Source organism: Toxotes jaculatrix, chromosome 23, assembly GCF_017976425.1.
Source record: "Toxotes jaculatrix isolate fToxJac2 chromosome 23, fToxJac2.pri, whole genome shotgun sequence".
NCBI classification, from domain to species: Eukaryota; Metazoa; Chordata; class Actinopteri; family Toxotidae; genus Toxotes; species Toxotes jaculatrix.
In genome coordinates, this window is record NC_054416.1 from 6545078 (window position 1) to 6567467 (window position 22390).

The 22390-nt window shown below is 40.4% G+C and overlaps 3 protein-coding genes across 3 annotated transcripts; 1 reads left to right on the forward strand and 2 right to left on the reverse strand.

Annotated features, from left to right (window-relative positions):
- On the reverse strand, positions 1–8960 carry ctdnep1a (CTD nuclear envelope phosphatase 1a). Its single transcript, XM_041031766.1, has 8 exons — positions 8238–8960; positions 5031–5097; positions 3122–3240; positions 2942–3013; positions 2552–2668; positions 2299–2410; positions 1594–1678; positions 1–1291 (listed from the first exon to the last, which is right to left on the reverse strand). Exons 1-8 carry the CDS (start codon positions 8340–8342, stop codon positions 1231–1233), a joined length of 738 nt encoding a protein of 245 aa, XP_040887700.1. The 5' UTR covers positions 8343–8960; the 3' UTR covers positions 1–1230.
- Positions 8961–9680: 720 nt separating this feature from the next.
- elp5 (elongator acetyltransferase complex subunit 5) lies at positions 9681–12606 on the reverse strand. Its single transcript, XM_041031268.1, has 8 exons — positions 12153–12606; positions 11977–12037; positions 11769–11849; positions 11236–11447; positions 10787–10962; positions 10611–10706; positions 10409–10509; positions 9681–10319 (listed from the first exon to the last, which is right to left on the reverse strand). The coding sequence occupies exons 1-8, from the start codon at positions 12205–12207 to the stop codon at positions 10211–10213; spliced, it is 891 nt and encodes a 296-aa protein (XP_040887202.1). The 5' UTR covers positions 12208–12606; the 3' UTR covers positions 9681–10210.
- Positions 12607–12654: 48 nt separating this feature from the next.
- Positions 12655–17391, forward strand: phf23b (PHD finger protein 23b). Its single transcript, XM_041031267.1, has 5 exons — positions 12655–13203; positions 14469–14500; positions 14606–14698; positions 14804–15416; positions 15633–17391. The coding sequence occupies exons 1-5, from the start codon at positions 13176–13178 to the stop codon at positions 15824–15826; spliced, it is 960 nt and encodes a 319-aa protein (XP_040887201.1). The 5' UTR covers positions 12655–13175; the 3' UTR covers positions 15827–17391.
- Positions 17392–22390: the final 4999 nt, after the last annotated feature.

Consider the following 22390-nt stretch of genomic DNA (forward strand, 5'->3'; position numbering starts at 1 on the left):
CGATACTGACAAGTGTTTTATTAGTAACACAGACCTGGAGACAGAGCCAATAAGAAGCCGCTGTGAGCCTTAACAAGACTGACATTGTTCAGAAGGCATTTAAAGACGGAGGGTCTAATAGTTGAACCCATACATTAAGGGGAGAGGGTAAAAACTGAAAGGGGAAGGCTGCAATTTTGAATCAAATACAAAACCAACGGCAACAAAAACAGAAGGGGGAAAAATTAAGTGCAATTCCTATTAGATGAAATCAGGATGGCATCAAATGGTAAAGGGGAAGAGCGAAATGTCATGGTTTGCAGAAGTCATATTATCATATATTACGGTAACAGAGAAACAATCAGATATGGAAAGGCGGCACGGCAGTCCACATATCGTTACAAGCCATTCTTTTTTTCTCTCACAACTTTTAGGTCAAGTCTTTATCACTGAGCCCCATGAGGAGTTTCTGTGGAAAGGGTGATGTTTATGGCTGGGGGGAAAAAAATAAAAAAAATAAATAATCTCAGAATGCTGGGTTGTTTGTCCAGAAAAATGCCTGTGGATGGTATGTTGCAAGCAAAAGTCCGTCGATTACATCATGTAAGCTGATCCATTCTTGTTGGGGGAGAAAAAAAAAAAGGTACCTCAGGAAATCAATGAATCACCGTTGGGGTATAAGGTTGATCTAAAAAGGGGCAGTTTTCTATTTTCCCATTCTCAGTTGCTCCGAGAGGTTAAGACAGTAAATTGATGAGTTGTTTGCTGAAGTGCAACGTCTGGTGATGATGGAGAGGAAGAAGAACTAATCATGTAGAATTGTCTTTGTTGCTTTGCTGATCCCTCTCTTTCCCCCCTCCCAATCTTCAAAAAAGTTTAAAAAGGACTAACGAACTCAGCAAGCATACTCCGACTCACGTACACAAGCTCACCTCCATACGCACACAGTCAGTATCAGGAGCGATAAGGCAGAGAGGCTCCATTTTGTTTTGGAAAAAAAAAATACAAATAAAGAATCAAGAAGAAAAAAAAAAGCTGGCTCCCCCTCCCTCCCCAGTAGTTTTTGGGTTCTGATGATCCCATACTGTTCACCCCGTGTTAGACGGTCACCCCAACCCTCACCTCCCCAGGACACGTCTGAGAGGCTCAGAGAGGGCTGGTGGGTCGTCTGTGTGGGAACGGAGGGCAGGAAGGAAGCCGGCAGAGAGGAAGAGGCTGGTCAACAAGTCCCGCCCCCCTTGATTCAGCCAATCACCAGAGCCGGTGCTGGTGGAGGTTTCGACTGAGGACGGAGCGGACATCAGCAGTGAACCTAAGAGAAAGAGCAAGCACAATTCAGCTACTTAAAAATCTTTGCTCTACTGTCAAACCACTCAGGGAATAGTTCAAGGAGATATGCTTATTTGCTTTATTTCTGAGAGCAAGATGAAAAGAAAAGAATATCAGTCTATTCAGGCTAGCTAGCTGGTTCCTGCTGCTTTCAGTCTTCGTGCTAAGCTAGGCTATGTCCAAAGTTGATGGGTTGTTCTCATACTATGGTGGACAAAGTAAGCCATGAGTTAAAGTGTTTGCACTATCTATTTGATTTCATGCCAACTTTATTATGCCCTTTACCTTAGTGCATCCAGCATAGGCAGCAAGTTAAGAAGTGCTGTGTCACTAGGATCGCTGAACCAGGACTTGATGGGTATTGCATTGTCTGGAGGGCAGAAAACAGCCAGTCAGTCGTGTCAGAGGAACAGACATGGATGTGATTTTATGCTGCTCTGTTAAAGAGGTCACTGAGTGTTAGAGGAGCTGCAGATTTAATGCACTGTAACAGCATTTACAATACAGGCCTTGTAGTGAGAAGAGATGGTTCAGTTATTTGTCCTGTTCCTGGTTCATCACAAGGTTTGATGTGTTTAGGACGAAGCCTCACTTAATTTTTTTTTGAATGAATGTACACAGAATATATACAGGTGAATATACACCTCAACCTGTTATCATTCTTATTTAGTCTTTAAACTATAGCACTAAACCTTTAAAGTGAGACTCCAATTATGAATCCAATTTATAGGCCTTTTTCAAAGAAGACATAATGACTTGTCATTGCAGTAAAAGCACTGGTAGAACAAATAACATTAACGATGGCTTTACTCTAGCAATTATTGCAATCTGCAACTAATTAGCTTTTTAGTTACACCTGTAATTTTTCCACAGTCCTTTTCAACACCTCTGCGGTGAATGTATTTTCCTTGTATATCGGTAATGTAATATTAAGGGACAGAGAGTGATGTACAGAAGGTGTGAGTAACTCCATGAGGCTTTAAGTCTTACCTGGATGGCTACGATAAGCACCAGGCGAATTGTCCAGGATGACAATACTGGACAGGTCATCGTGTACTACAGACAGGTCTTTAATATAACTACCTAGATCCAATGTACAATGCTGGCAAAAGACACAAGGAGACGAGTCAATGACACCATCAAAAAGGAGAGAGAATGAAAAGATTTCAAAGGCCCAACGGAATGAAAGAGCCTAATCACTACCACTTATAATAATAATCATAAAAACAGTTTTGAGCAGTACCTGTCTGTAATATCTGCGTTTCAAGATGTTCCTGTTGTTGTCCAGCTTGTCTGCCACCGCTGAGCCGTAGATCTCCATACTGGCTGTGAAAACCACCAGCTCATACCACTGGCTCACCTGTGTACACACACAGAGTATAGTGCACACAATAGTATACGTACACAAGTGACAGCCAGTGCCTCAGTAAGTCAGGAAGGACCATTATCTAAAATAAATATAGTTTCATGACATCAGGTAGTGAGAGAGTGCAGCACAATGGAGAGTGCTAGGAAAGATGACAGACAGGATTAAAGGTGACCTGGGAAAGACTCGGCCAGTGGTGTTTTGTGTTCAGAGTGTGCTTTACCAGTCCCCACCATGTTAATCTAGGATTCAAACACAGACACTCACCACTTCTAAAAAGAAGTCAACATGTGGCCTTTTATGTACGAAGAATCTGACTGGGTGCTTATCAATGACAACCTGCATGGGAAAGCAAACAGAGGAAACCAGTTTGTTTAGACAAAACCGGTGTTTAAACTGGGATGCATTTGTGTTAAAATAAGTACATATATGTGTCAATGCCCGTACTTTGAGGATAAAGTCTGGCGGCGTGCCAGGTCTCACTGTGGGTCTGAGGACCCCGTCATGGTGAGAGTGGATCAGCGTCTCGTCCAGGTCCAGAACCAGAATCTTCCTCTTTACTGCATCTGGAGTTTATCAGACAATATAGACACTTTATTATTTCATGTACTTTATTCAGTATACTTACTTACACAGAAAACAAGTCACACAAAAACAAGTCAGTGGGAGAAATGAGGTTACACCGGAACTGCGTTTACATCTACTATAGTAACTTTACGTTACTGAAAAATCTGCATAAACACAAAGCAGGTCAGTAATCAGATTTCTCTCTTATCCCTGACTTTATTTTTGAAACAGTGGCTTGCGTATTTGAAGTGTTTTAGTAAAACCCTGCTCTGATTTTTTTTTTTCCAGAGCAATTAGACAGAAGAGTGAAAGGAATCGCTGTATAGTCCAAGAGTTTTTTTCTTTCAGCCCGTATGTGTCTGGATTTCACAAACAGCCAACTGTTTAGATGTGGAAATTACTTTTTAAGACTTACAGAGGCTACTTAATGTCAGTTTCAAATCAATAATTTTAAATGCAAAGATGCATCCCTATTTGTGACAAAGTCCCCTCCTAATGTGCTGTCAATGCAAGTGACCACCGTTGATACAGTTACTTTAATTCAGTTTACAACCTTGTCTATACCAGCAGAAACTGCAGCTATGTATAACTGAATGAATGTAAAGGAATCACTGACTCACTCAGTGGAGACTGGACCTGAGTCTCAAGCTGAGGTCACTGAGTGAGTTTAGAGAGGCGAGTAGAGTAGAACTGAAAAACGATCCTTGCTCTGAGTCAGGAGTGTGCTTTTGAATGAGCTCTCACAGACATAAGGGAAGCTCATTCAGAGTGCACACACACGAGCTCGTGTTAGTGTTAAGTGCAACTTTTAACATGTGCATTTCCTCTCCACTACCACACCACAAACACATCTTGCCACTGTTGGTATCATGGCAGGAAACTGCAGTTTTTTTTTTGGTCAACGTGCCACAGTCTCCAGTGAATTCTGACATTTAACTGCTGGTGTAATTCTGCGTCTTACTCAAAAGTTTCTTTCTTTTTTTGGAGGGACAATGGCCGTTTACCCAGCTCACTGGCTTCCTGTCTATAGACAAATTAGGCAGTCTTCTGATTTTGCCATGATATACACCATTCTTGTTATTTTACACTGGTTCATTAATTATCAAGCATCAGTGCTATTGATTAGCTGTGGTTTAGATGGTGTCTGCTTTCCCTTTATTGACAGGCATTTGTCTCATGTCACATTCAAAATGCAGATGTCGTCTCAGTGAGATTCAAATATACAGTCAACAAAATCTCTCTCTCATTCTTAAACACAATAACTGAGCAATGTAGAACGACAGGTTTCCAGAAACAATTGACAAAGAAAACACAGGCCAACTATGGTTTGCATCTAACCACGTGATACACCTAAATAAATACACAACTACAGGATAACCCAGAGACATGACAATACAAATAACAGTCAAGACATTGTCCGGGTTTCCTCATATGGGGAAGGTATATCATAGGAGTTCTGTCAAGACTCTCTGAACTTATGATGCTCATTTACTCTGAGGTGAAAAAAGTCATGAGAAAAGCGCCACACTGTGCAAAATTGTGTGCTGTTGCAGATAACTTTCTGCACAGTCACTTCTTCCCTGAAAAAACAGTTAACTTTTACTTAAATTTCCACATGACAAATATGTATATATGTGTCTCTATTACATCTCATATCACAAAGAAAAGAAATGCGTAAAAAGCATTGAGGTGAAAGCATGTTTCAAGAGAGAACAGCAATGCCTTTCCAACTATTTATTCTTTACAGTCTTCACAGCAGTCACATCGTGAAAACAAAGTGTGTACTCACTGAGTCTGTTTCTGGAGATAGGTGACAGAGGCAAAGTGTCATATCGCACCGTTTGATACTGGATTATCTGCAATATGAACAAGGCAATAGAGACAGTCAGACAATCCTCAAATCACACTGTTAAAACATCAAAACATATACAACATACATCATTGCATCATGGACAGATTTCAAATATAGAGTTTATGATTACAGGTGACAAAGGTGAACTACATTTTTGATGCACTGAAACTTCCAAGCTTCCTACTGCACTTTAAGTGTCTGTCTTCATTTCCAAGGCAACGAAATCTTGTGTGATTTTACACAGAAGGCCAGTATTAGTGTTTTGGGAATCCTTTCAGGCATTGAAGAAGAGCGGCTTTGTAACAGCTGCAATCCATAATCCAATTTGAAAAAAGCATCATGACTGAAATTTAACTGTGCTATGGACGATTTGGACCAGACATGAGGCTAATATCTCCATGAAGGTCATATCTAAAACCTTTAAGTCCTAAGATCCTAAAGCTTATATCTCAGCTTTTTAAGACAATAGAGAATTTGGATGAATTGAATGGCTACCTATTCTTGCTGACCATCAAAGATTAAGTGGAGGACATCATACAAATTAACTTCCACCCCACAGCTCCCCCTCTCTCACTTCCTTGCTCTGCGCTGGTCAGATTGACTACAGAGAGGATCCTTTCCAGTGCCGCTCTTGCCCAAGGGCTCTGCACTTTTCTTCACAGGGCTATTTTTATCGCCCCCAGCTGTCGGTGGGTGTCAGCGGAGCATGGGGGCACACATAGAAAGGAAGACTTGCAGGGTGACTTTGACTGAGTCTGAACTGCTTGGTACCTAAGCCCTGGACAGGGCCTCCCTCTGTGTTCCCTCCCACTGCTGCCTGGCAGAGTAAGCTTGGGGGAAGCCTATTGGTGGCAGCAGCTGCTGGGCACCACAGGGGGACCTCACCCTTGACTCAGATCTCTGTGCCTCCAAAAGTGTCCATCTGGACCCCAAACCTGGAGTCCTATGCCTCCAAACTTTACCTACAACTAACATTTCAAGTATTTTTGCTCTCTTAAGTTGACCAAAAGCCACACCACTCAAAATCTTTAATTTATAATGATATGTAATGGAGAAAGCAGCTAGAACTGCCAGCCCCTTCCATATGTGTAGCTGCAACCAGGATACTGTAATTACACTTACTAAATTACAACAAACAAGCTATCAACTAAGGCTGCAACTATTTTATGCTATCGATTAATTAAAAAAAATATATTTTCTTGATTAATTATTTGGTTCCAGAGACCAAGTGAACATAGTTAGATTGCTTGTTTTGTCCGAATAATAGTCCAATATACAAATAAGTTCACTATTGTAGAAAAATAAGAAAACCAGCAGATTTTCACAAAAAATTCCTTGATTATCAAAACTGTTTAACTAATTGATTAATCAACTCTTCATTTCAGTTCTACTATCAGCTATTGAAGTTGGGAGTTTTGTGTTCATAAGCTAATTGTTTCAGCACTTCAGCCACACACTGTTACTGTATTGTGCAGGAGATAATAAGCAGAACCATTATGTAACATTGTTGTCGGTAAGATTAATAAACAACCTTGCTGTCATCTGTTTAGACATAGTAGCGTGCATGGGATTATGACCTGGTCCTAATATTCATAATCCAATTGAGCTTTTATTGATCCAAATTTTTGGATCAGACTGCTTTATGAAGTGTGCTGTACTCGAACAGAAAACATAAGGTCTACCTGATCCACATACAACATAAGAAGGAATTACCAAGGCTATTAAAGCTAAAGAAATAAAGTGGGGTAGACACAGGCTTAAAATTAATATTAATACCTTTGTTTTAAGAGGCACTGAGATGGCACGGTCATAAAATCCTAATCCTATTTTTTCATCGAATCATCTGTCATGGTTTATTCGATTGCTATCTATAGGGTCACCTACACAACAATGCTCGGTACATAAGCGCTCCCTGGATCGTGACATTGTTCCAGTGGATCGCAGATTGTAAACAACAGAGTTAAACTGTGAGTGAGAATGAGAGAAACAGAGGGAGAGAAAGAGAACAGTACGCTCCCTGTGCTGACATAATCCCTCTCACTTCAGCCATAACATGGACTGAACTACTCACTCTCGGGGCCTGTTGACAACCCGCAAGTGTTACTGCTACACAATAAACTACAGACAAACCTCGAAAAGAAAGATGATTACAACACACAGGGCGCTCCTCCAAGCTTTGTTGGCTTGATACGGAGCTAGAGTCGAAGTCCACTCATATTACACCACATATGCATGTCTATTAACAACTCAACGACACCTGTGTGTGTGTCTAAGTTACAAACAGGCGGCTTCTGTCACCTTAAATGCCATGTTTATTGTGGAGGCATTTATGAGCAATTGAAGGTGACCTGCAGGCTTGTGCAGGCTGCTCCTCAAATTCAGCGATTGGATGTGAGAGGTTTCCACTTTGTAGCTGTATGAGCCATTCATTCACAATGTCTCATGACATAAAAACAGACACCTAGATACTTAATTTAAGAGCTGAAATAATTTGCCTATTTATTGATTATTCAGTTGTAGCGTCACAAATGTGAGGATTTTCTGGTTTCTGTTTTAGCTGGATTACAATTGAATATCTTTGAGGTCTGGGCTGTTAGTGAGACAAAATGAACTATTTAAAGACCTCCTCTTGTGATCTGGTAAAAATATTACAGACCTTTTACAGAGTAAATGGTTTATCAACTATCTGATAAAAGCAATGGATGGATTAATGAAAAATTTAAGCAATCCATAGTTGCACTTTAGTGCACTTTAATCGCCTGTGTAGCACTTTATGTACCTCTTGTGTTACCCATATGTGCAAATTGTTTAATATGCTCTTTTATTATGAAGTTTTTAATAATCATAGTTATCTTTATGCTGGACGGTATAGCCAAAAAAATGATATTATTTAGCTTAAGTAGGAGGTTGAAGCAACTCAGATAGCACATAAACTACCGGATTATTTGGCAAAATCATCATGATGGATGCACAATGAGACAGAATTCACAGGTAACCTTGCTCCCTTAGAGCCAAATGTGCAGCCCTATAGATGGATGACATCTGAAAAAATAATGTTGTTTGCCATGTCAACCTAAGCCATGACTTTGCCCACTTGTTAAAGAAACACAAGTATTGCAAAATAACTTTCAAACCCCTTCTCACCGTTCGTAGGTGCTTCCTGAGGATGTACATGATGAAGCCCCATATTCTGGACGTTACGCCGAGAAAAGTGCGGATGCCAAGTAAACACTGCCGGGTCTTCAGCATGTTGATGAGCACGCAAAGACCCCACAGCAACTCAACTTCAATTCTTAGTTGAAAGCACGCTTGTGCTCGAAGTTGTTGGGGTAATTACTGAAGGAACCTGCTTGCTAAGTGAGTCAAAACCCGTCTTTAGCCACAGCCGCCAAACTAGCGATTCAAATTATCAAGAGGCCAAGCAAACGTGTGAGTACCTCGCTCTGCACACTTGTGGCACAATTAGCATTAAATAGAGTGCATTCGCATCGTCACTGTGAAAGACAAACGTGGACGTGTTCAAAAGACAAGCTGCTGCACGACGACTGCTGTTGTATGGATCTTAGCACGCAGCTAGTTGACAAGCTAGCTCGGGAGCTAGCTGTGTACCAACTAACGTTAGCAAGTAGCCGCCGAGCTACCGCTAGCTCGACAGGGTGACCACCTTGAACCTTGGACAAAAATACCCCAAAAAAGCTGTGGGGCCGCTCGTTGTCAAGCAGTGGTTCAGCGCGACTTCCCTTCGTGCGGCGTCCGAGGAGAGACAGCTTTACAAAAGTTCCCCAAAGTCTAACCGGACCGGTTAAAATCTGTTTGTAGTCCAGTGGAAATCCGGAATGAAAATGCGAGCCGCCATCGCCGCCTTGCCGTCACTTCCGCGAGGAACCCTGGGGTAGCGCGCAGCACGCCCACGTGGAAAAAAATAAACAGACGTGGACGAGCGAAGGTGGCAGTCTGTAAAATTAACCGACTTTATTGTCATTTTTTTTAAATTTAGTTACGTAGTTTTGTAACTACTCTGGCAACTGTACTTCACTTAAACGTGATTTCTGGTATGACATGTATGTCTACAAATAGCTTTGCTCTCGTTTTCACAGTTGCTTACTTGGTGTCAATAAACCGCATTTTCCCTCTGATTCAAAGTTGTAAAACAATACAACATGAAAACAAAACCACTAGGCGTGGGTAAATTAAAAATTTTATAGGCAGTGTGTCTATTATAATATTTGGCAGGGGCAGGTTTTACAGCTATCAGTAGACACAAGGGCTTGCCAACGGCCAGTCAGTGCAAAACAGTTTACTACACCTAATTAATTACTTCAAACTATTGGGAAACTCAAACAATCTCCTCAGACACTGCCATGCAAATAACACAACCGATATTGTGCAAATACAGCTGGGGCATTCATTGATGAATCGATTAAAAACCTTAACACAATTTACAATGAAATGGCAAGTTATGTAATAACTGTAATCATACAAATTATGATTACAGTTATTACATAACCTCATGAATAGGTCCACAGTGTAAAGTATGTATCAAGTAAAGTATAAAGTATATAATATATATATGTATAGAGTATATGTCTACATTTCCTTCACAGAATGTTTCATTCCTACAATTGGATTTTTAGAGGGTTTGGAAAAGGAAAAAAAAGAGTAAACCTTAAGAGAAAAGTCTGCAACAAACTGTTTTTGTATGACAGACGTGTATGTTTTTCCTTTCTTTTCACTTTAATCATCTTGTGATCCCTCACATTTCTTTTGTTCCGAACCCCAAGTTGGGAACCACTGCAATAAATAGTGGTGTAAAGATTCAGCTGGATGACTGTGCTAAAGCAAAGTGAGGTGTAAAGTAATATTACAATAATATAATTTTATTCAATAGGAAAAACACATGTATTATTCATGTGATTAATAATGAAAAAAAAAACATTTTATGAACATAATACAAAGTCCATACAGAAATTCTAGGCATAAAATTATATCTTAAAAGCTCCAAGAGATGGTGGTAAGGCTTTGAAACTGCAATGCTGAAAACAACTCAGTATCTTGAATGGCAAAGAAGACGCTAAACATGATTCTTCTGAGGCGTCAGTGGGTTTTCTGCCCTAACCCTACACATCAAGATCATCATCTGGGTCCTCCTGGTCATAGTCGTCATTGGCATCAGGCTCATACAGAATTCGTCCTGAACCTGGGCCTGAGTGGAGCAGAGCTGTTTTCCTGAAAATACAAAAAAGAGAGTGTTGTTACATTGTTGGAAAAAAAACATATGGAAAAAGGTTGAAAAATATTGTGTTCAAGTTTCTCACTTCTCTTTGCTGAAGACAAAGGGAAGTGCAAGTTTCTCCTTGGCTTCACGCTCTGTGTCAGATAAGCGAAGGTTGAAGGTCAAGTTTGCAGTTGGGTCCATCTACAAAAACACAAAAACAAGAAACTGTTCAGTCCTTTTCAGAATGACTGAACCCTTTCTTTATTCTATCGATCTGATAGAATAAATGTGTTATATTGCACCTCCTGTTCCTCTGGTTCTGGCTGTTTGGGTCCTGTATGGCTGGGCTTGCTCTGTACTATGACTGTAAGATCCTCTTTGATGTTGAAAATTTCTTCCTAAGGACAAAAAATACAATTATCAGTCATTGTCAGCAGTATAGGAACTACACTGTCATCCCAAAGGAAATGCTACTTACATCTTGCATAGCCTTCCCTGATTTTGATCGCTTTGTTATCTTTGCCACTGCTTCGCCTCCCTTCGTTCCAGGTGTCACAGTGATGACTGTGGTAGCCAAATGGCATACGCTTCCCACAGTACCTCTCTGATGCATATCTGCATGGAGCAGACCAATAATAGCTCTCACAGCTCCCCCTAATGAAAACACAGGAAAGAAAAACTTAAATAGTGGAATTACTGCATAGTCTAACAGTTCCACTTTACTCCCAATCAAACAACCAAGATAGTTTGACAATAGCTTTTAATAAATATTTGCACTGATGTATTATTATTTGTTGTTTTTTTTTTCTGGAAAATAATTAATGAGCCTTACAGTCACTCATAAAACCTGGATATCATAGCTTCTACAAACTACATTAAATCTGCACATTACACTGACATAAAGACATTTAGAAAATAATATATCACCTTTTTTAAGCTGCTGAAGAGTCTTGCAAACAGCAGAAGGACTGACATGTCTCAGAATCCATGACAGAGAGTCGATAACCAATGTAGCTGGTTTGGGGTGTGATGTTTGCTTGACCAGATGTGTAAGTTCTTCCAAATTGAATTGGTGAACTGTGAAAGCTGGGTGATCAGTCCAGCCAAGGGGGTCTGTAAAAGCATTGTGAAAGTGCAACCTGAAGTGACAGAAACAGATAATTCATGGTCAGTTTGTTTATAGGTTGAAAAGAATAAAGAATAGAATAAAAAGGGTTGCACAAAACTATTATTTTCATTATTACTTTGATCAGCTGATTAATCATTTAGACCATAAAATGTCACAAGTTTCAACAGTTTACAAAGATATAGCGCAGGCGAAAGGAACAAATGGGAGAAGCTGGAACCACTGAAGCTTTTGCATTTTGCTTGATAAATTACCTATTAACCAATATCAGAATAGGAGGCTGAATGAAATTTCCTTTGATTAACATTTTCATTTCAACACTAGTCATAGTTACCTGTGAGTGGGTGATCCGTTCAATCCATCTCTCAGCTCTTCTTCGCTGACATCAAAGCCAAGGACATGGACCGATTCCTCCCTAAATTCACAACATAGGTCAAGGTTGTTGTTATTGTTGTTGTTGTTTTCAGAACATAACTTAGAAACACTGACAAGTAACTGCACACACATAACCAAGCTGTCCACATAAGCACTTCTTTAAATACCTGTTCAAAGCAGCATTGATGAAGCTCTTCAGGAGATGTCGACCAGAGTAACTAGCAGAATCTATCAATGCAAGTATAAATTACATGACTTTATGCTATTCCTTCGATTCACATAGATAAACGTGTATGTCACTGTTCGCAATTTACACTTAAATTAATTTACAAAAGGCATTTACCTTGTATTATGAGAAACCCTCCAGCATCAACGCCTTGCAATAAATCAGGCAACATGGTACCCTATAAATAAACTGTAAAAGTCCAGTTAGCTTCAGCTAGTTAGCATGCTGCTCATTCGCCGACTAATTAAACATGAACACCATAACAAACATCGGAAAACGCGGTATTTTAACATTCGAAAAACTGCATCTCTGGAAGTTGAGGATGGCGACCACTGAAAGTCGCGGCAATTTAAATTTCACAGGAAATAAAGCTTTCTCAAGTCCAGCATTTCTCGCTAGGTTGCATGTTTGTAGAATAGAGACTCAAAAACGTCATGTCCCAGAATTCCAGTTTGCTCACTACTGATCATAATTGGGAACTGTAGTTAAACAACATTCAAGAGCCCTGCTAGTGTCGGGACTAATGACTGCGCAATAAACTACGTTACCCAGAATACCCTACAAGAAACATTGCGCTGGCAGCATCAAGAGGCTTCTACCGCGCACGGAGAAGACTGTGCGGAATAAAGTCAAAACTCCAGTCGTTTTGTATGCGGACAGCGAAGAAACGAAAAACTTAACTCGGGAAGTTCCCATTATGGACTTACATTAGCTAGTACTCGCGTTTATCCAAGGAATTGTATGGTTCTGCTATATTCCAGTACTGATCGTTATATAAATGGAGTGACGAAGAAAAGGGAGCTTTAAGTGCAGCACGTTAAACGACAGACGAATTAGTATTTTGTCGGGCTAATAACGTTAGTGTGGCCACAATTCAGAGGCGGTTTGCTTTTGGCACGTTAACGTTAACTGTTGTTAACGGATCCCCAGCGAGGGGCTATTACAACTTGGACCCCACACTGGAGAGCCTTTTGAGGAAGAGTATTTTCGGTCTTACGCGCCCTTAGCTTGTTGCGGCTAAAGTTGCCCGGCGGTAAGGTGCAGCCACGCCGGGGAAAGGCACAGCGCGACGGCCGCTACTCCGGCTAGCTCGCCTGCTGCTTCTGTCTGTGGGATCGAGGCCTTGTTGGTGAGGCGACAATGCTTGACATAATGTCTGAGCACCAAGGTATGTTCAACCACTATCCGCAACGAAATATTAAACGAACTGTTGCTTGTGATCTTAATCTGTTCACTGTTGAAACCCGTCTGTCGTGTTTTACGCACATTAAAACATAAGTTACGGCTAACGTTAATATTACGTTTGGTTGCGTATGCTGCATTAATAACATGACTTTTCTTTTTAAACTTATGTTTTGTTGTTAAAATATCATTAAAGTTTTGTTAAAGTGAATATTGCGTGTCTAGTGCCTTGTTACGATTGATGATACTTAGCCAACCTAGTGTTAATCTTTATTTCACAGTTAAGTTAGCTTGCTAGTTGGTTAAGGCGCCTATCCACCTAGCTTAACGTTAATAGCTGGGTAGCTAACGTTACCTAGCCACCCCACTCAAAACACTTTCGAGCTTCTCCGTTTTAGGTTGAATCAGCTTTCTTATCAACCACTAAAGACATTGTTGTTAACACTGGTTGATCGTTTAAAGATGACAACACTGTCGATTAAGCGTTGCATCTTGCTAACATTGAGCTAGCATTGCTACCAAGCCTCCCACTTCCATTTCAAGAAGGCTAGCGTGATTAGCTTGGTTAGCACAAGTTAACTCTCTTAAGAATTTAAATAGACCGTTAGCAGAACATATTTGCTCTTGGCGAGTCTGAATCCAATTCCTTAAGTGTATCGGACATCAAGGAAACCATCAAACCATATTTGCCCTTATGGTTGCAAACTGGATAACGTGTTGTTAGCTTCCACTCTAAATGTCAGCTAACGTTAGCAGGTAGCATCCAGACAGCACAAAATGACAAGTTAAAAGCTTGGCAGCCAGCAAAGCTAGCCATCTGAGATACGCTTTTACAAAATCAGCCGTTTTAACGTTGATGTTAAATCGGTGAACAGTTGTTCATGGGTGATGCCGAAATATCCAGACTTGGTGTGAAGTCCAGACAGCGATCAAGTAACACCGGTTGCAGATATTGGCAGCAAGATAGCGTTAACATCAGATGAGAGACTTGCTTATTTTCCTCTCAAACTGTCATCAATAAAGTCTGTCGGCCAGTTTGAACTAACTAAATAAACCCGTTTCCAAAATAAGCTCGACATTTCTGTCACCAGCAACCGTGATTCAAGTTAGTGAGCCGTGCTAGCAAGCTAATGCTAGCATAAGTCAACTATTGTGTAATCGTAGCCCTAGGTGCTTCTTTGTATTGGCTGTTTCTGTGAAAATTTGACTGGTTCGTTTGTGACTTAAAGAACTGTTTTCCCCCTCCACCAGATTCACTGCTGACATGCAAAACGGAACCTCTGGTGAGTACTTTATAATGTTATCTAGAATACTCTGTGTAATTCAGTCGGTAGCTTTCTGCTGTTGGAGTTTCTTCTTCTTATTTAACAAAGATCTGCATTCTGTAGCCCCCAGAGAGGAAAAAGAGGACTGTTGAGGACTTCAACAAGTTCTGCAGCTTTGTCCTGGCATATGCTGGTTACATCCCGAGTCCAAAGGAGGTAAACTGCTTTGAATAGCACTGTGGAAATTAGAAGTGACTGTAATTGTCTACCTTTCTCAGTATGTGAGGAAATACCAAAGTGTTTTTTTTCCCTGTCTTATAGGAGAGTTCATGGTCCCCGACATCATCCAGCTCTGCACACAGTTCAGGGTTGTCGGCAGATGGAGGTGGTGGAGGAAGCAGCAGCTCCATGGGCAATACTTGGGCAGATGGAAGCTCCGACATCCACACCATCCATACATTTGTCCGCAAAGCTCGAGCAAATAAGGGCAAAAACATTCGCCGCATGCACTCTGATAGCACTCTGCTGGATAAGATGCGCCTTAAAGACTCCCTGTACGAGAGCCAGGCCAGCACTAAGGCAGAGCGCAAGAAGGACAAAAAATTGAAAAAGCTGTCACTGGGTTCTGCCATGACGGCAGCAGATAGTGGCAGTAGTGAAGGTGAGAAAAGAGCCCGCATCAAACGCAGCAAAAACTCAAAACAGCCAAAAGCTAAGAAGCTGAAGAGTTCAGCTGCTCAAAGCGAGACAGACTCAGAGGCACGGCATACAGAGGTACGACCTGTCAGAGAGGAGCTGACGGTGCATGGGGGCTCCACCCCAAGCATGCAGGGCCTGGGGAAGATGCAGCCCGATGAGTCCATCAGGGAAGCAGAGATGAGCTCCAGTGAGGGTGAGACTTGGATCGCAGATGAAGACATCATGGTGGAGTCAGGTATGTAATTGTGATTGTGAGTTGGTGTTTTTTTTGTTTTTGTTTTTTTTATATATTTTCCCAGTTTCCATCTAATCAGGAAGTCTTTAATACCCAAACCACATAAGTGTATTTTCTGGTAACCTGTTTGCTTTTCTTATTAATTCATATACACATATTGTGGCCTTTTTTATCATCAGTAATGGCCTATTAACTGTGTCCTCTTTATGAACACAGGAGATGATTCATGGGACTTGATCACCTGTTACTGTGGGAAGCCATTCGCTGGACGGCCAATGATCGAGTGCAACCAGTGTGGCATTTGGGTGCACTTGTCATGTGCAAAGATCAAAAAGTCCAACGTTCCTGACATCTTTTACTGCCACAAGTGCAGGGACTTGCGGCGGTCTGGACACAAAAAGGACACTTAGAGATGAAGAGGATGGGAGGGACGAGAAGCACCCACCCTGTTTTTGCTGTCCTCTGACACTTGTTTTCTTTGATGCCTACAGCCAAAACAGCCTAAATTATCACCTGGATGGCAACTGTATTGTCAGTTTGTAGGATTTCTTTTGACAATCACAACCATTCTTATTTATCCCTCACTTCTTTTTTTTTTTTTAATTTCTAGTCTTTTGTTTTCTTTGGCTACTGTGAAGAACTGGACAGACGGCAGCAGTGACAGTGGAGAATCATTTATTTGTTACTAATTAATCCCTGCATTAATTGGCTTTATTGCTATATGTTGTACTGGTGATGTGCACATCCATTTTCATGTTTGTTCTCATATTCACTGAAGGTGCGTTTTGACTTGTAAAAGACTTCTTGAGGATATTGACAAATCAGTGAAATTTTCTTTTAGTGTATCAAGAAGTACCATTTTCAGTTTAAAAGCCTTGTCCTCCAGGTTTTAAATCAATGAAAGTTTCACACATTGGGAAAAAGTATATCCTAAGAGATGGGAAAATGTCACTCCTGCTATTTGTTTATAAGTATGTCATAATGTTAGATGGGCAGCTTATTTTATTTGCTGTTGTATTTTGTCGATTTATTTTTGAGTTTGCTTATTTTTGGTTGTCAGTGGTGTTCACTGAACGATAAAATGTAGAAATCTCACTCCTCTAGAATAAGTGATCTTTGAATTTATAGAATCAGCTAACATTTATTATTTTGCGTCTGCAATTGCATCTAAATTGCTAAATTTCAAATTGCACACAGACAATTCTTTCAGCAGTGCACTTTTTAAATATAAACCCAAATACCATTTCCACTGCATATATGGATGGTACTGGGAATTTGATGAGCTACAGCTGATTAAATCTGTACTTAGCATGTAGCTGTGTACATTCATGATTGAGCGCTTAATGTTTCTCCCTGTCTCGCTTGTTAATCAATCATTGGTAGCCATTTACCATGAACAACATTTACATTGAAAGCTGTTAAATTTTGATGTTTTTGTTTCACGTGTGGTCATTACTTTTCTTGTTGAAATCTCATCGTCTTTGAGGGGGTAACGTTGCTGTAACATGAATGGTTTGGCAGTGCTTTACAATGTCAAAGTGGCTCCGAGGCTTGTTTATGAATGGTTGTAAAATATTTGTTTTTCTATTTCATATAATTGTTTATTTCTTAGCTTTCTGAGAAGCGGGTTTAGAGATGCACCCGCATCAGAGAATGGACATAAGATTGTCTCACATCGAGAACAAAGTTGTAGTGTACAGAAAATAAGTTGACGCCGCGTAGGTTGTGGCATTTGTTTATGTTGTTTGGTTTTACCATGTGCTTTTCTTTTGTTGGTGGGAGAGTCTTGGTAAGTCTCCAGTAGCAGTTGCACTCTCTCTACAACTTCGATTCTGTGTACATATCCTGTTCTTTGACAACTGTACATATGTGAAAGTGAAGAGAGAAAATACCCAAGCAAAATCTATATTTTCTGCAGTCTGATATTGTTTTCTTTAATTGTAGCTTGAAAAATAAAAGTCTTTGGGAACATAAAGGTCGTGTTTTCAATCATTTGCATTGAAAGGACTTTTAAAAAAAAAAAAAAAAAGACAAAGACATCTGAAATGGGTAGTTTGTTCCATTTTATTAGATGCTGGCACACTGAGAAGTGTTTGTCATGTTTGTGTTTTCTACCAGTAGAGGGAGATGGTCGACAGGCATTTCAGTTGTTAGTATGGCAGTGAGATAAATTAGGAGTTAATGAATAAATATGGCACATATAACAAAGATCACACATTAATTAGCACTGAGAAAATATGGAAAAGAGCTCCTCTTCAGTCTCTGTAATCTTCCCCATAGATGTCAGGCTCATCCTATAACACACGCAGTATCAAAATGCTCAGTTCTTCTTACAGTATTAGACAAGAACAAAGTCTTTATGAATTATTAATAATAAACCATTGTTGTACTCTATATGAGTGACTCGAGAAATGGGCCCTAGCATCATGGAAAACCTGGACAAGCCATTTAAGTTGAAAATAGTTTATGCAAATGATGGTAAATAGAAGTAATCTAAAAAAAAAAAAGGTGGCATTTAAAAGACATTGTAATTCAGGCTGAATTGCGTCAGAAACAAGTGACATAAACATCCTTCATTAAAGAAATACAGTAGAGAATATCACTGAACATAATGTTAGACAACTTGTCTCAATGTAGCCTGTAGTATAGTCCCTTTATTTACAGTCAGATGGGTTTTTTTCTCGTTACTCACCTTTCGGTTTCGGAAACTGGACATTTGAAATCTGCCAATGGAGTCCAGAGGAGCAACCTTCCTCCTGTAGACACAGGAAAGAAAGAAGAAGGGTATCAGTCCAAAACACCAAAGTTCTGAGATGTAAGGTTAAGAGCCATTTAAATTAGTTAACTTATGAGTTAATTACATTTCTAAAAACCCTGACTTGTTCAAACAACATATCACATTTTGTAAAGCTTTATTTCTGTGTTAATTTCATAATGTGAGACTATAAAACTACTCGAAGTCTCAACTCATTCAAACTGTAAAATACCAGGTTTCTGATCCTCCCTTTGTCCTCGTTTGTCCTCACCTCTTTTCGTTGGCTTTGCGGTTGTACTGGTACTGGTTTTGGGGCTGGTGTTGGAGAGAAATGTGTTCTGTTGGGTTGAGGAAAGTCTCTGAATGAGCGGGGCGACCATCCACATTCCTGCCCATCTCCCCTGCATCACCCACAGAGAGGTCTCCCCTGTCTGAGCGATCAGGCAGGTGGGAAAAGAGCTCCTGGTCAAGCAAGCTGATCTCCTGCAGAAGATAATCATACTATTAAAACACAAATTCACTACAGAAGATTAAATGCCTGCAGTTATTTGATTTGTTTGCCCAAATTCTGACACGTTTTCCGTTTGTTAAAACCTACCCTTTTGTTTCTGAATCTGCCTGGCAAAACTGCAGCAGATATCTCCTCCAGCAACAGGGAAAGAGCCAGGAAAGGTAGCATACACCTGGAGCAAAGCATCTGAGCAGAGTGAAACAGTCAATTCCATGTCTTTCATTCACTACAAGGACACTGTAACAAAAGCAGCTATACGCTTACCTTAAATCTTATGGTTTCTCTGTGGATTTCTGTCCTCAAAGATCTGGGTTGCAGACGTTGTGTCCTCTGAGCTGCTGACCGGTTTGGAGGGTATTTGTAGCCATGCATGTAGGGTGGGTTTATATTATGGGACTGGCACCGAGGGCTGTTTAGGCTAACTGAGTGTGTATATGACTTCAGACATGCCAATTACATCTGCCGCCTGGCCGCCTGGCATTGTCATCATTAGGTCCAAACCTCCAAAGCCACTCTTAAGAGATCTGGAGTGCTGACAACATGCCTTGACACACGTACATATATGTGCACATACACACCATCCCACCCCCAAGCCCTCTTTCCATGAGGAGAGATGGGAGCATGATAAGGCCATTGTTGAGGATGTTGCTGTTACAGACTTGCCTTGCGGTTTTACATTACCCTCAGGCTGGTTCCAGCTACGTGCATCTGAATTTACATTTTTAAATTCAAATGTGTTTTTTTCTTAAACACATGAACACATCTTTTATCCACTCAGATGAGTTATTGAGGCCATTGGTTTGTAATCTGAGTTGGGTGATGTGTCTGAAATCAATATTATGATAATTTGATTTTATCCTAACGCTGATGTATGTCAGAACCTGGTAAATGTGTGCAAAATTACATCTAAAATGCTCATTTTACATCCACTGCAGTGAACTGGGTTCACTGTTATTAGACCAGACATAACTCTTTAGAAATAAATGAAAGCTAAAAGCTACATTAAAAAAAAAATAAAATAAATAAAATAAAATCATAATGTGAAAAAATTCCATCACATCAAGTATTTTTTGTCCATTCCTGTCTTTTAACAAATAAGGGTAAAATCTTCAGGTTTAAGTTGTTCTACAACAACCATAAAAGCCATGAGATGACAATACCAAACAACAATTTATATATTTATATTTAACAAATAATATACAAATTAATAGGCTTAAACATTTAATTGAAAGTCAGAATTAGAGATGATTAATTAATCAGTGACCAACATATTCACCTCTGCTCTAATTCAGTGTGTTTTGGTTTAAAAGACCCAAAGGAAAGCACAGAGACAGAGAGATCAGAGATAGTATCAGGACCCCTTGTGTGTGTGGCAATCTGGAGGACTTGATCACTCTGCTTCGCCTGACTTCACCGACGGATAGCCACCCAATCCAGACCACACACACTTCTCACCACCCCTCCTCTGCCTGCTGCCTCTGTCTCCAGAAAACAAAACAGAGAGGAGACGGCCTAGCAGGGATGGATGGGGAGATTGGCAGAGGATGGAGGGGTGGGGGTCCGCTCGGAGTATATGCGCGTTCAGACACGTTTTCACTTTTCCTCTTTTCCCGCCCTGTCCTAATTATTTCTATATTGGGACGCAGAGGCTCACCAAACATAGAGCCAGTGCTGATAGATCAGTCATGTATAAATAAACCAAGGCAAGGCTGGCAGCATGTCAGCAGGGGCAGAGGCCAGATAGGCTGCACTGATTACCTCCATTATCAGGGACAGGCCTCATTAGGGGCCTCTGGCTGGGTGCGTGACTCTGTGTGTGTGTTGAATTACAGGACCTAATGTCCTCCCAAAGAACTTGAGGAGAATCCTTTAAAAATAATGACATGTTGTTATCCCTCACTTCTATAAAAGGTTAGTTTATGGTTTGGGCTTCAGTTTAAGGTTAAGATCAGCATCATGTTTAGGTCAAGTGGATGCCAGTGCAACCTGTGTTGGCACATGTATATATTGTTAATGAATTAATTACAATATTAGCATGCCTAGCGCTGGACATCTATTACATTAAGCATGAGTGAGCATGAAAGTTTTTGATTAGAAAAGTACAAAAAGGGATAACATATGCATTATTTTGAGTGTAACTTTTTAATGTTCTTTGCTTTATGATGAAGGTGAAAGTTTGTTTAGGGTAAACTTAATGTGTCCAGTGTGTTTGTGTGTGTTGAATGCGTGTGGGCACATTAAATGACTTCCCCCATTCCCCGCCCCGGTCCAGTGCCCTATAAGTATCAGGCACTGCAGCAGGTGCCAAATATAGACTCAGCAGAGACTGTTCCCTCCACAAACGTGAGCAACCTCAGAGAAGATTGACGGGAAAAAATATATGAGCGATAGACAAACGAGACATTTGTCAGGTTTTAACTGGACCAGAAATTTCATGTCTGTTCAACCATTTGTGTTTCACCGACAGACCCAACACATGAGCTGAACAAAAGGGGCCATTGTCAGTAAAACAGAGGCGGTGGACATTTTGACTTGTCATAGCAGGAACAGCACAGCTGTAACTGATGACATTAACAGTGACTCTGTTCTGTATTATCGAGGAACAAGAAGTTTAGAGATCTCCTTTTACTACAACCATAACATCCAACCAGGCAGTTAATCGGACACCAGTCACTCATTCACTTTTAAACTCCATTTGGTAACTAATTCAGATATTTAATGTTCCACATGCACGTTCCAATTTTCATCCTGAAGATCCTGTGAAACTGTTAGAGACACAGCTTCCTGCTCCATGTTCAGCAGATTCACATTCTTCTAACCACGAGTTTCATGAACTAAACTTAAGTATTTTAATGATATGCTACTTAACAGGCAAGGGTCGGTACACGGTAGTCGGTAGAATCAGGCAAAAGTATTCATATCGATAGGCAAACCCAAGAAAACACAAGGGAAAAGCTAGGTCAATAATCACAGGCAAAACACACCAGGAAAACTGAAACACTTCACTCAAAGGACAAAGACAAACTGGCAGAGAACAAAGGGGAAGACTACTTAAATACATGAGGGGGTGGAGAGACAATAGGAAACAGGTGCAACACATTAGGGTGGAGCCAGGTAATCAAACAGGTGGGAAACACAGGAGGGCAGGAAGTAAAGCTAAAAAGAGACAGAGGGTTAGAGCTACAAAATAAAACAGGAACACAACAAAAAGACATAACTTGAATCATCTATCTATGTATTTAGCACAGCTTTCTGGTAAAGCCTAAACTTTTCTTGTTCTTATCTTTTCTTTCTGCCTTTTTTTCTTTGATTTAAAAAAAAAACATTTATCTGACATTTATATTTACTCATTATTAGCATATTAAGATTTCATATACAGAACATTTAGCCATGTTCATTTGACCAGCTCCTAAAATATTAAAAACTGTCCAGCAGTATATATCATACAATGTGCTGCTGATGCTTTTGTACATTTGGTTGATAACAGTCTTTTAAGCTTTTGACTGCAGATGTTTTCCACATGTGATGTCGTTGTTTTGGATGGTTGCTGAGGTATTGGCGCCCTCTGGTGGTTGTCGTTAACAACACGTTGAGCAGACAAATCCCCTCCTCCCGCCCGCTGCTGCACGGACCGATAATTAAATTTGCATGGTTTAAGCCCTTCTATGTACAACTGTGATTGAGCTGGATCAAGCACAAACAGTGGAC